The 14641-nt window shown below is 44.4% G+C and overlaps 1 protein-coding gene across 1 annotated transcript in view; it reads right to left on the reverse strand.

Annotated features, from left to right (window-relative positions):
- The window catches only part of MRC1 (mannose receptor C-type 1), a 343694-nt gene that overhangs the window by 207364 nt on the left and 121689 nt on the right, over positions 1-14641 (reverse strand). The window contains exons 8-9 of the mRNA XM_030199501.1: positions 11766-11923; positions 5033-5143 (exon numbers count right to left, since the gene is read on the reverse strand). Coding sequence (XP_030055361.1) covers positions 5033-5143; positions 11766-11923 — 269 coding nt within the window. The remainder of the gene's footprint in view (positions 1-5032; positions 5144-11765; positions 11924-14641) is intronic.

Raw genomic sequence — 14641 nt, forward strand, 5'->3', positions numbered from 1 at the left:
CAGGGCGTCACATCTGCAGGTGTTGGAGTGGCTGGCTATGAGTTAGTGCATGGGTCATTACCAGGTGCTAGATGTCACAACTGCTGATAGCATGGCCACACTTATTGCAACCTCATAAGGAGGTGGTAATCCAGTAGTGCAGCCATGGCCTTAACCCCAGTAGCAAGTGCTAATCACTCCATTCCTCCAACGACCAGTGCTGTCCCCACCCCATGACCCACTTCAAATCCTCCATCTCCAATCTTATTTCCTGACCCTCCACTCCCTCAATTTGATTCCGTGGCTTTCCACTCCTCTGATCTTATTCCCCAGCCCTCCACTTCCTCAAACCGATCCCACTGATCCCCTTAACATACACTCCTCTGATCCTTAACACCTCCAGTCTTGAATTGACAACAAGCTCCTCCTCCAAATCAAAGCTCATCTCAACCTCCTCCCCAAACCCCCCTCATCACCCCTAGGATTTATCCAGAGGTGATTGCTGGTGGTGTAGTAGGTCAGAACAGGAGTAGTCCTCCTTTAATCTCGCTCCGTCTGGCTCTGGGTTCCAAATGACCTGCAGCGGTAGCCGCCTGGTACTACCAATAGGGCTAAGCTTTCTATATAAGGACCTGTCCCTACTCTGCCCGTGTGTACGTCCCCTTGCACTTATGCACCGTATCACTTACATGCTTCTATATAGAATGACACGTGGAGGGGCATAATCGAACGCGAACGCCTATCTCCATGGGCATCTATGTCCGAAAACGGGTACGTGAAGAGGCGGGACAGACCATATTTTCGAAAAAATGGACGTTTTTCAGCTGGGCATTTGTTTTTTTAGCAATAATGGAAACTAAAAACACCCAGCTCAAAAACGTCCTAATCCAAGCCATTTGGTCGTGGGAGGGGCCACGATTCGTAGTACACTCGCCCCCCTGACATGCCAGGACACCAACTGGGCACCCTAGAGGTCAGTGTGGTGGACTTCAGACAACGCTCCCACATGCATAGCTCCCTTACCACGGGTGCTGAGCACCCAACCCCCCTCCCCCAAAACCCACTACTCACAAATGTACAACACTACCATAGCTCTTAGGGGTGAAGGGGGCACCTACATGTGGGTACAGTGGGTTTTGGAGGCCTCCCATTTACCAGCACAAGTGTTACAGGTGGGGGGATGGGCCTGGGTCCACCTGGCTGAAGTGCACTGCGGTACCCACTAAAAGTGCTCCAGGGACCTGCATATACGCAGGCCTCTAGGACTTGTTGCTGCTATATAACATTGGCACACCAGTTGACACCTGAAGACTAATCTCTCCGAAAACGTCCTTTATTGGAATAAGCACGCTTAATCTCAGTTAACTGTAGATCAGAGGTTGTGCCCCACTGGCAAGGAGTCTCCTTGGTACTGAGATGAGCAGTAGGTCCGAGCTGGCAGAATGGTGTACAATGCCCTCTTTCAGCCACATTCAAGGTAAGAACTAAGTTCTGTAACGTGGCTAACATGTGAAAGGGATCTAAAACTGACTTACAAAAATGGCCACTACCTCATGGACTACCGGAAACAAAACAGGGCACATTCTGACCCAGTAAGCAAGGGGAAAAGCACCATGGGAGTAGAGCCTACCAACTACCAACATCGTGAGCATTTGCCACAAGCTAGTGGAATCACGGAGCCCAATACCCTACACCCACCACAATGCATTGCTGATGTGACTCTGCAGTGCGCATAACAGAAAAGGTGTCACACTCACCCGAGAGCCACATCAGAACCAGGGAAAGGCTGTCACAGGATAGAACACATTCTGCTGTCATGGAGGGGGGTACGACATTTGAGGCTGGCATACAGGCTGGAAAAAAAGTTTTTTAAGTGGGGTCTTTTTGGTGGGAGGGGGTTAGTGACCACTGGGGGAGTCCGGGGAGGTCATCCCCAATTTCCTCCAGTGGTCATCTGGTCAGTTGGGGCACTTTTTTGGTACCTGTTCGTGAAAAAAAAGGGTCCAAAAAAAGTGACCCAAAATCGCGGTAAAAACGTCTTTTTTTCAATTATCAGCTAAAGACGCCCATCTCTCCTCGGTCGATAACCACGCCCCAGTTCCGCCTTCACCACACCTCCAACACGCCTCCATCAACTTTACCTGTTTACGCGACGGATTGCAGTTGGAAACACCCAAAATCAGCTTTCGATTATACCGATTTGGGCGCCCACGGGAGGAAGACGCCCATCTCCCGATTTGGGTGCAATATAGGCGTTTTTCTCTTTCGATTATAAGCAGGATTGTGCACTTGCTTGCATGATTGCCAATTAAAGCATTACTTTCATGCATAAGATATGCTTAACTGCACACCCCTAGTTATAGAATTGCCCTGTGATTCTAAAAAAACTGAATGCATCCTAATGAATGCACATTCCTACCAGATGCAGGATTCTTTCAGGGCTAGAGAGGCAAGGGAGATCATTTACTTCTGATGAAGCACTGGAGGTGTGAGCCTCGCTGATGATGCAACTGACCAGGCCTCTGCATAGGAATGGCTGTGTCATCGGACGACTACCAGCCAGCCATGATAATTTAGATGGTTTGCTGATAATTATATATTATCCAAGTGTAGAATATGATTTATATTTTTATTGTAATGTATTATATATATTGTAAGTTACTATCAGCAGTGTTTGACATAGTAAAAGATTAAACTGAATGAATAAATAGGTAGATAACTATTCTGATGAGGCAACAATGATGGCATGGCATGTCGGCACACCTAAGCTTGATGCCTCAAGCACATCTTGCCTACTCCTGCCAATGGCCCTCACCTATTGGCTAGCATTTCTCCAATCAGTGCACTAATTGGTGTTCCACAATTATTATGTTTTTAACTTACAAATTCCAGATGAAAGAAAGAGGGTCAGAACTACCAAGTTACCTAGCTGAAGAAGGGAGATTGTAGGCTATTTCTGGATTATTGGCAACCCCCATTCACATGCATTCTGGTACCTGCAGCATGGAAGCAAAGACTAAAAATACCACAATACACTGTGAGATTAACTCAATAATCAGGGCTGGCCAAGGTCTCCCTGCTTGAACTGAGGGCCAGATGCACTAAACTTAACGAGCCATTAACGAGCAAGTAGCAAACCCTGGCATGCACTAAAGGCTTCTCCGAGCCATTTTCCGATCACGGTAGCAGCTAACGAAAACGGAAAGCAGATGATCGAAAGGCTATTGCAAGGCTATTATAATGAGATGCACTACGGTTTTCCGATCCTCATACCGTGAAAAACCTAACGGGAGGTCTACACCTCTCGTTGGGGCAAATCGGAAGAAAAAATGTCGTCAGGGACGTCCTTTTTGGACGACCTTCACCTGAAAAAAAAAACCCACTCCAAAGACGTTCTTTTTGGAGGTCCTTCACTTAATAAAAACCTGTGCCGCCCGAAAGGAAGACGCCGCACCGCTCACCCCCTCCACGGCCTGCAGGAAGGCTCTGATGTGGCTCGATCGTAGCAGGAGAGTGCAGTAGAGGACGTCCATCCAAAAAGACGTACTTTTTGGACGTCCCCCCCCCCCCCCCCCCCACACACACACAATAATAAAAACGGCCTTTTTTGGACGTCCTTCACTCAACTGAGAGACCCGGAAGTCTCTTAGCCAATCACAGCGCATTTAGCTGGGAGAGAGAGCAGGGATGTAAGGGGGTATTTATCTGTACCTTTGGATGAAATGGTTCGAATCATCTGTCTCTATTTGATCAGCTCAGTTTTACTGAAAAAAACGGGGTCTTTCATGAAAAAAATTGCTTTGTAGACAGTACAACCTGGAAGTCTCTGAGCCAATCACAGAGCGTTTAGCTCAGCTAAATGTGTTGTGATTGGCTCAGAGACTTCAAGGTCTCTCAGCTGAGTGAAGGACTTCCAAAAAGGACGCTTTTATTATTGGGGGGGGGGGGGGGGGGGAACGTCTGAAAAGGACGTCTTTTTGGATGGACGTCCTCAACTGCACTCTTCTGCTACGATCGAGCTGCATCGGAGCCTTCCTGCAGCAGGCCGTGGGGTGGGGGTGAGCGGCGCGGCGTCTTCCTTTCGGGCAACACAGAGGCGTATTTGGCATGCGCAGAGCAGCCAGCATAACGCTTGGCTGCTCTGCGCATGCTCGACCGGCTGACTGTTTACCAATGGAATAGAGAATGCAAGTGAGCTACAACGAGCAGCTCATTTGCATTCCTTTTCCTTGATGCATGCCCATTCCTTACCGATTCAGTAAGGGAATCGGTAAGGGAAGGTCTTTAGCGAGTGCATCTTCCCCTTAGTCACTCAGCTGCTCTGCATTTTGCAGTATTCTACTGTTTTTCCTTATTTTTTCTTTTGCCACTCACCCTCTTCCTCTTTCCTCTTATAAGCTCTTTTTTATGTTTAGTTTTTCAATCTTCCCATTGCATGCATTTTAATTTTGTCTTATTTAATTCTGTTTCTTTATTTCTGACTTGCTTTCCAAGATTTCTCCGATTTTCCCTTTCTTGCTATTATGTGTGTGTCAGGCTGCAGAGCTATTTCTTCATCTGGTATTCTAGGTATCCCGAGAGCTGAAACACTATATAAGGGGGCTGTGGTAAGTGCTAATGTGTGCTTACCACAACTTAAAGGGTTTATTGTGGGAAGTCCTGCAGTAAGTCTGAAACTACCGTGTGCTAAAAATATTTTCATTGTCACAGAAGAGGGGGTGTATTAGGAGGGGCAGAGAGTGGACCTGCCAGCACTGATCAGTTAGCGTACTGTGCTCTAACTGATTAGCACATGAGCCCTTACCACCTACAAAATAGGTTTTGGTAAGTGCTCACGTGGTAATTTGTTGTAATGGCCGGGCACTAATGGTAGGCATTAGCGCATGACCATTAATTCAAATAATGGAAAATCAGCCTTTTTACTACAGCGCACAAGACAAGGGCATGCTACGGCCACTTTTTTCTGCACTTTTGTAAAAGGACCCTAAGAGAGTTCTCTAAATATAATAAGTAACTTCTCTTACAATTGCAATGATAATTATTGTATACTTACTTTCTTGCAGCCAGGCTCAATCTCCACTTCTCCTGCTGCCATTTGCAATGGTTTCCTTTTACAGATATATCCAAGTTTCTTCTCACACATGTTGTCTGACCAGTAACCATCCTGGAAATTCAGCATACAGCATACTATATTATTCTTCTGATACAGGTAGTTATATCTATTTAAATTTAGCAATGGTACTGGGCTTTCTGAATAGTATATCACACTCAATGTGATAAGAAGTGTAATGTTGATTCTTATTAATATACTATAATATTCTTTTAGTACAAACATGGGAGAAAAAGGTCACTTATTGAACATCACATGAACTGGATTTTGAGTAACAGCAGAGTTTGGGAAACTCAGCCCTTTGTCACTATATACCATGTGGCTCATTTCCGAAACAGAAAGACATTCAAAATGAGGCATTTGGATGTTTTGTTTGCCAAAACGTCCAAATCACTATTTTCAAAACCCATTTTTTAAACATTTTGCTATGTAGTTCATCAGCAGTACATCCAAATCACAAGCGGCATGTTGAAGGTAGGGATTTGGGTGTTCCTAAAACTCGGACGTTTTTCTGCCACAATGGAACAAAACAAAATCGTCCAGGGTTACCATTCCGATGTTTTGCTCTAGACCTGTTTTTATCATGACTAAATCACAAAAAGGTGATCTAAATGACCAGATGACCACTAGAGGGATTAAGGCATGACCCCCCCACCACTCCCCCAGTGGTCACTGACCCCCTGCCATCCTCCAAAGATGTAAATAAGAATAGTACTTACCAACCTCTATGATAGCTTTAAATAAGCAAGCAGGTCCCTGGAGTAGTGTAGTGGTCAGTGCAGTGCACTGTAGCGAAAGGGACCCAGACCCTTATCTTACTCTATCTGTCACACTTGTGGTGGAAACTGTGAGCCCCCCAAAACTCAGCAAAAACTACTGTACCCACATATAGGTGATACCTGCAGCCATAAGGGCTATTGTAGTGGTGTACAGTTGGGTACACTAGGTTTTTGGTAGGTTTTGGAGGGTTTACCATACAAGATAAGGGGGCAACAGTGAGATGTGTACCTAGGACCTTTTATGAGTAATTCCACAGCAGTGCCCAAGGGAGCCCCACTGCTCTTCTGGGATGTCTGTGTGGCCCGTCTGCTAAGAATGCTGGTTCCTCCTACATTCCAATGGCTTGATTTTGTACATTTTTCATTTGGATTATTTTTTTTTAATGGTCCAAAAAGATAGACGCACTGTGAACAGCACTAGCAAATGGCCATTTTTGAAACAAAAAGATAAATGTTTTCCTGTTTCAAAAATCGCTATATTCCTCACTTGAACTTGGGACATTTTGAGCAAAACATCCGAACTCATATTTAGACATCATATCAAAAATGCCCCTCCATACATACTACTGTTTTATTGTATATTATTATAGTATATAGTGAGTGATACAGGCTAGGAATAGTGTAATTTTTGTTTTGAAGAGGTCAACATTCAGTTGTCCATATCTCCTAAGTTGGAGGAGTAGCCTAGTGGTTAGTGCAGCAGACTTTGATCCTAGGGAACTGGGTTCAATTCTCACTGTAGCTCCTTGTGACTCTGGGCAAGTCACTTAACCCTCCATTGCCCCAGGTGCAACTAAGTACCTGTATATACTATGTGAACCACTTTGAATGTAGTTGCAAAAAACACAGAAAAGTGATATATCCCTTTCCCCTTTTAAAATGTCTTTTTCTTTCTCTCTCTCACCAGTAGCTTATATGACCCCCCTTTTTCCAAGACAGCATTCTCAGGCCCGAGCATTTAAACTCTGCAGAAAGGCCAGGCGCACCAAGCCTTGAATCACGAGGAAATCAAACCTCTATCCCCCACAAAGTAATGCAATACCCTGAAAAATGGGATTGTCCCCATTTACAGCTAAAGTGACTAATGTGTGCTGTTGCATTAGCATGTGCTAACACCATTAATGCAGTTTTTAGTTAATAAGTCCCACTGCATAAAATGGGACCTGCAATAAAATAACACACTTAAAAAGTCCTCATTTTACTTAGCAGCTCTGTATTGGAAAGGAGAATTCCAGTTTAGGATGTTCACATTTTTCCTGAGTATTTTACAAAGTGCTCTGCTGAATATGGAGCTTTTTGTAAAATACATATAAGGATGTGCAGGAGTGCATGTGTATTTGTTAGCACATAAAGCCAGAGCATCCATTTTAAAAACCCACATGTGTAGAAAAAGAGAGGTATCACTTGGAGCTTTATGCATGGAAGGGCCTGCTCCTATACTTACATATGCCAATTGAACAATGTACACATGTGTTTGACACTGATTGCACTTGTGCATAATTTTGCAAGGTTACATGCTCAAGATAAGCCAATTAAGGAACCATGGGGTCCTTTTACCTAGTTGTGCCAGAAATTGACCAGCACTGCGATTAGCACGTGGGTTTGCCGCATGCTCCGGCCACTTTCTAGCACAGCTGAAAAATGGCCATGGTTGGTATTTTTTTAAATGGCCATGCGCTCATTTCCCCATTAGCGCATGGCCATTACCGCCGGGAACCCTTACTACCATCTATTTAGGTAGCTTCCCTTGAGCTACCAATAAAAAGAAGTGAACTAAATATTTAAAAAGTGAAATGGTATCAATGTATGTGGTTCACTCTAGGAAACCACAATGATGTCACTATTATTAATCACCACAAGTCCTCATAATACTGCTCTTCTAGAACTGTACACATGTAAGAATATTTCAGTTTAGGGATCTGTGAAATGTATCTCTCTCTGGAGACTGGCCTAGTAATCGATTTGATTCAAATTAATTCAACTGAAGCCCCTTTTGAAATAGGCACATCAATTATTCCTGGGCTCAAAGACATAGATTTGAATTTCTCCAAATCTCACTTACTGCTGAACAATTAGGAACTGTTACGTTCCCTACCCGCTTCCAGACATTCTCGAGGAGCGCAGGGGTCCGGCTTGCCTTAGTCGCACAGCACACCCGGTCGGCACGCGCAAGCTGTGCTGCCCTGTAGTTTTCTTCAGCGCGCCGCCTTGCAGCTCTCCTCCTGCCGGCTCTGCCTCAATTCGCCCAGGATCCGTCGCCTCGCCTCCCTGTCCCCTCTCAACTCTTCCCCTCCATTTCTCCCAGGCCTATTGGGTGCCTCTTTTCTCGTTTCTCCCCTCCTATTGGCCATTGACTCTTCCTTTCCCTTCTCCTGCCCTTTGGCTGCTCTCCCTCTCTGGCTTGGTTTCGGCTTTCATCAGACGCCAGTACTTTATCAACTGATCTCTCCTCTAGCACTTTGCTTCGGCTTCTACTCTGGTAGGTGATTGTTTGCGCTGCATCTGTTTTCTGTCTGTTACCTCCTCATTACTGACCCTGCGTGTACCCTGACTACTCTCTGTACCTGCTGCCTGCCTACTGACCCTGCATGGACCCTGACTACTCTCTGTGCCTGCTCTTTAAGTCCTGCCGGCCGCCTGCACCTGGGGGCTCAACTCCTGGGGAACAGTGGTCATCACAGGTGAAGCCTCAGGCGTGTCCGACTGCCGAGTCAGGACCTGGGCCCTCCTCTTCTCCAAGAAGCATCAGCATTCTACTCGGTACAAGGACTCACGGGTCTGACAGTAAGTCGAAGCCATGAGTTGGTTGGACAAACCTGATCTTTCTGACCTGGTTCAAGTTTTGCAACAACAACAAACCCAGTTAAATTGTTTGTCTGGAGTTTTGCAGGACATCTGCTCCTAACTGACCACTCTTCAGTCTCAGTGGCAGGCCCCGGCCGCTCAAGCTGGACCAGTATTACCTGCTCCAGGGCTGCGGCTGCCGGAGCTGCCTTGCTTTGACGGTACTCCATCAGCTTGCCGGGGGTTTCTAAATCAATGTCTCATGTTGTTCGAGATGCAGCCTGCAGCTTTTTCCTCAGATCGGCTTAAGATCACCTACATTATATCCTTGTTTTCTGGGGCTGCCCTGGTGTGGGCCTCGTCACTGTGGGAGCAGCAGGATCCTCTGCTCTCTGATCTCTCAGAGTTTCTCCGCCGCTTCAGATCAGTGTTTGACATTCCGGGACGTCCCTCCTCTTCAGCAGGAGAGCTCTTATGGATTCAGCAAGGCAATCTCTCCATAGGGTCCTATGCAGTACGCTTCTGAACCCTAGCTTCAGAAGTAAGATGGATCCAGGAAGCAGTCACCGCTGTATTCTGGCAAGGATTATCGGACTGGATTAAGGATGAATTGGCTGACAGGGAACTTCTGACTACCCTTGATGCTCTGGTCACCCTCTGCATCTGACGTGCGGTTCAAGAAAAGGACACAGGAACATTCAGCCCAGTGCCACTTTCCTAAGCCTTCACCTCAGATGTCCCAGTCTGCTGCCTCCAGTAGTGCTATCCCGGTCTCCAGTATCGCTGAAGAGCCTATGTCTGACCGAGGAAGAAAGATCCCATCACCGGAATAATAAATTGTGCCTCTACTGTGGTCAAGCAGGACCTGGGCCCTCCTCTTCTCCAGGAAGCATCAGCGTTCTGCTCGGTACAAGGATTCACGGGTCTGACAGTAAGGCGAAGCCATGAGTTAGTCAGAACCTGGGCCCTCCTCTTCTCCAGGAAGCATCAGCATTCTACTCGGTACAAGGACTCACGGGTCTGACAGGAACTTACTTTTGGGGAAAAAATAGATCAGTTCAGAAGTAATTTTGCATCAGAACCGTATGATCCTGATACTTATGTGAAGTATTTGCAGTACTCTGGAATTAGAGTGGATAATTGCTGGCCAAATTTCCATTAGGTTAAATGGTCTGACATGGAATTAATAGATTTGCAAGATCTCAGTGTCTCCTACATCACTGTCCTATGTATATTATGGAAAATGCACCTCTTAATATTAAACAAAGGTTAATTGAATGGCTAAGAGCTTCGCTTGCATTGGGCAGGTTTCCTAGATCTATGGGAGATAATTTTCTCACCTCTATTGTCAAAGACTTAAAAGTATCTTCTTCACTGGTGTCACATTAAAGACTAGTTGCATCTATTCCTTTTTTGTTTGGCAAAGTTGATATAAAGTTTGGTTGCTCTACAGTTAAGGGGTCAACTGGACAAATTTCATATTCTACATAGGACCTCTTTTATCAAGCTGGCATTGTCACACTGGGGACCACTAGTGTGGCTTGATAAAAGAGGCCTATAGTTCGCTAATGAGATTTTGAAGTCATTTTAGCACTGAGACAGTAATTGGAGCACTGCTATCTGGAATTAGACTTTTGCTGGCTACAGGTCAACAGGCACTTGTTGTACAGTTCGATCTATCAAGTGTTTTTGACCTAGTGGACCATGCTTTACTCCTGCATCTACTGAGCGATATTGGTCTGACCTACAGAGCGATGTCCTGGTTTCAGGGTTTTCTGACAATGCGATCTTATAGAGTTAAAATGGATGGCTCCTTCTCTGGTAGCTGGTAAGCAAGATGTGGTGTGCCACAGGGATCTCGATTGTCGCATATTTTATTTTAATGTTTTGTTAGCCTCTCTAGGAAGGCTTAGTAAATGTGTCCTTAGGGTTCAACACTGTATTTCATTAATAACTAAATGGGTATCAGACACTCTATTAAATTAAACAGGATAAGACTAAGGGGCCCTTTTACTAAGCTGGGTAGGCATGTACGTGCATCCTATGAGTATCAATTTTGAACTACCGCCTGGCTACCGCATGGCCTGGGCAGTAATTTCATTTTTTATGTGCATCCACTACGTGCGCCGGAAAATATTTTTTTTATTTTCTGGCATGTGGTGCTAACCAGGCGGTAAGCGGCATTGTACGAGCGCTGACAATTACCGCCCGGTTAACGCATGAGAGTTTATCGCTAAGTCAATGGGTGGCGGTAAGGTCTCAGGCCCAAAATGGACACGCACCAATTTTCATTTTGCCATGTCCATTTTCGGACCCCCCCCCCCCCCCCCCCCCCCAATAAAGGCCCTTTTTACAGGCACGCTGAAAAATGGACTGGCTCTGTCCTTATGTTCCAACTACTGGAGTTGCTGTCAAAGTCCACTCCAGCCTATCTGAATCTGTCATGTCATTTGCGGTACAAACACCATAAAACTCTGCCCGGCACTGTCCTCACATTCTAAATTAGATTACTGCAACATCACGTATACAGGATATACAATGGTCTTGTTAAAAAAAAGTTCAGACAGTGCAGAATGCTGCAATAAGACTGATGTACTCAAGTAGCAAATATGATAAACCCCTTGTATGTTCAGCTTCATTGGTTGCCTATACAAGCCAGAGTATTGTTTAAAATTATACTGCATGATTTTCAAGATTTGACAAGGAATAGCTCCTGGCTATATGATTCATTTACTTGATTTTTCATGTGTCTTCCACAAACATTCTTTGCGATCTTTGAACCAACTATGTTTTCCTAAAGGGATAAGATCAAAGAGACATTTTAATTATCTCTTTTCCTATCAGGCAGTGAAAGCTTGGAATGTACTATCAGAGAATTTAAAAACAGAGTATAATTTTATGCTATTTAGGAAAATGATAAAAACTACAATTTTTTGTGTGAATATGTCACTTCTAAACTGATACAATCTGGATTTTATTTGCAGAAGTTTTTAAAAAATTTTTATGGTCCTAGGTTTTTTATCAAGTGTTTCTTGTTTGTGATCCCCTTTGAACTCATTGGGTATTAGCAGAATACACAGAGTATAATGTAATTTCCTTGAGAATTGTGTTACCTGTCCTTTCATAGCAACACAATCTTCCTGCCTGTTGTTCCGATGGGATGGCTCTTCCAGCAGCCATTTAGTGTATGTCACAGGCGTCCCATCAATCCATTCAAAATACATTTGAATCTTAAGGTCATTCAAGCCAATCCAAAGTTCATCTGTCGGCTCTAGGAAGAGAACAGAAGCAAAACTATTTCTGCAAGATAATTTTGTGCAACCGTCTGTGTCAGTTGTTGAATGATTTGGATATATTTAGGAAGGGTAAGAGGGGTAATATGGCAAATCATTCAGTTCATCAGCAGTATGATCATAACTAGGAACTAAGGGGGATTTTTGCTAAGCAGCGGTAAGCCCAACATGGGCTTACCGTTCACTAAACCGGAAGTACCACTGGGCTACCGCAGCAGCCCAGCAGTACTTTCCACCCCCAGTGTGTGCCATTTCCGGCCAGTGTTTATCCGGTGGTAATCGGGCAGTGCCACATGCTGACAGGTTAGCGCAGGAGCCTTTACCGCCACCTCAATGGGTGGCTGAAAGTGCTACCCCCAAAATGGCTGTGCAGCAAGTGCTTCACTTGCTGAATGGCCATTTTTTGAAAAAAAAAAAAAAAAGAACAACAGCCTTTTACCCACTGCAGGAAAAGGGGGCCTCAGCATATGTCAAAAACACACGCTGACTCCAGCGTAGGCCCCCTTTTGCCGCAGGTTAGTAAAAGAACCCCTAGGTGAGATCATGCCAAGGTATTACATCATCTTCATGTATCAGTCTCACCAATGGAAAACTATAGCATGTTATGACAGTAGCATAATCCAGCACACTTCTTCCTGCATAAATGTTGTCAGCTGCAGTTAAGATCAAATTTATAGGTTAGTTGAAACATTTAGGGGAAGTTATCTATATAACTGGTTATCTCCCACTAAATATTCATGGTTAAGCACTTAAATGCTATTTAACTAGCCAGAAGCTGTTCCTGGACAGTTAAATAATTTTGAATATCAAGGGGACGGTACTTTATCTTTCACTTGGCACTCTGCTTATCGGGCTTCACTGTATCTGAGATAGGAATACAATTTTGTTCTTATGCTGCCGATATTTTCATGATGATACCGATATAGGACTCACTTGCTCAGTCACTAAATAAAGTTAGAAATTGCCTTGAACCCGGAGATACCACTTGAGGAATAATAAATTAGAAACCAAAATTGAATGGTTTACTAATTCAACAGTTATTGCACCATAGACTACCACCCTAAACTCAGGGGAATCCCTTCTAACTGAGAATAATCCAGGGTATTAGGTATGATACTTGATTCAAATTTATCACTTGACCTTCAGGTAAATAATCTTGCTAAAAGAAAGTTTTTTTAGACTTAGGCAATTGTGCTCCATCAAGTTTTTTGGGTCTTTTTTTTTTCACGTGGTCCATTTTAGGGCCTTAGTTTTAGCTTTGATTCTTCCATTGCAATTTACTTTATTTAGGAACTATGGCCAAATTAGAATATAAGGCTGTTGCAAAATCCTGTAACAAAACTGATTTTTGGTTCCCAAAAATTTGATACAGCTACACTGCTGGTGATCCAAATACACTGGTTACCATCCAAGTGTGTATCAAGTTCAAAAAAGCCTGTTAAGTCTTTAAGGGCTCCTTTTACTAAGCGGCAATAAGCCCAACGCGGGCTTACCGCTCGCTATACAGAAGTACCACCAGACTACCACAGCAGCACGGCAGTACTTCCCACCCCTAGCGTACCGTCATTTCCAGCGCTACAAATTTTTTTTTATTTTTGTAGCACTAGAGTGTACCCAGAGGTAATTGGGCAGTGCACACGCTGCCCGGTTACTGCTTGGTTAACGTGGGAGCCCTTACTGATACCTCAGTGGGTGGCAGTAAGGGCTTCCCCCCGAAATGGCTGTGTGGCAAGTGCTTTACTTGCCGCCCAGCCATTTCCTGTAGGAAAGCAAAAATTCCCTTTTACCAGCTGCAGTAAAAGGGAGCCTTGGCACGTGTGTGAAACATAAGCCGACACCAGTGCCGGCCCCCTTTTGCCACAGCTTGGTAAAAGGGGCCCTAAGATTTTAAATACATTTCCTATTTGACTGTGCATGCTCTGACTAAACACTCTTCCCATTTTTTTATTTTCCTTACTTTGATTTATCCTTCAATGAAACACATGTATTTTAAAAGAATGCTAGATAGTGTTCCTGCTGAAATTTCTGGCGTGGGGAGGTATATCTGGGAGTCAGCAGCATAAAGATGATAAAAACCATGGGAAGAGATCAGAGCACCAAGAAAATAAGTATAGATAGAGATAAAAAGAGGTCCCAAGACAGAGCCCTGAGATACACTGGCTGATAGTGGGATAGAAGTGGAGGAGGATCCACCACAGCATACACTAAAAGTGCTATGGAAGAGAGAAAAAGAAAAAAAACAAGACAGAACAGAGCTTGAAATCCAAGTGAGGACAGCGTTTCAAGGAGTAGGTGGTTATCAACAGTGTAAAAAGCAGCAGGATTGAATAGAAGTCCTTTGATCTGGCCAGGATCAGTTCATTGTAGACTTTACCAAAGGCTATTTCTATTTAATGTAGAGGGCAAAAGCCTTGACTTCCTGCTGCTATTAAAACTCCATTTTGGCACGCATAGATGCTTACACAGCTTAGTAAAAGGGCCCCTTAGTTTTCAGATTCAGTACTCTTTTCCCTGGGTCAACTAGGGCTGAGGATATAATGGAGCTTTACAGCCTTTGTGCGGAAAGGAGCCTCAATCAATACTCACCAGTGACACCTACTGGCCAGACTTTGAACTCATATATACTGTGATCCAAAAGGACTCATGGTCTGTGACCCTTGGCCTATCACTGCAATGGCTGGACAAAAGTGCAGGGT

Source organism: Microcaecilia unicolor, chromosome 1, assembly GCF_901765095.1.
Source record: "Microcaecilia unicolor chromosome 1, aMicUni1.1, whole genome shotgun sequence".
In the NCBI taxonomy this organism is placed as follows: domain Eukaryota; kingdom Metazoa; phylum Chordata; class Amphibia; order Gymnophiona; family Siphonopidae; genus Microcaecilia; species Microcaecilia unicolor.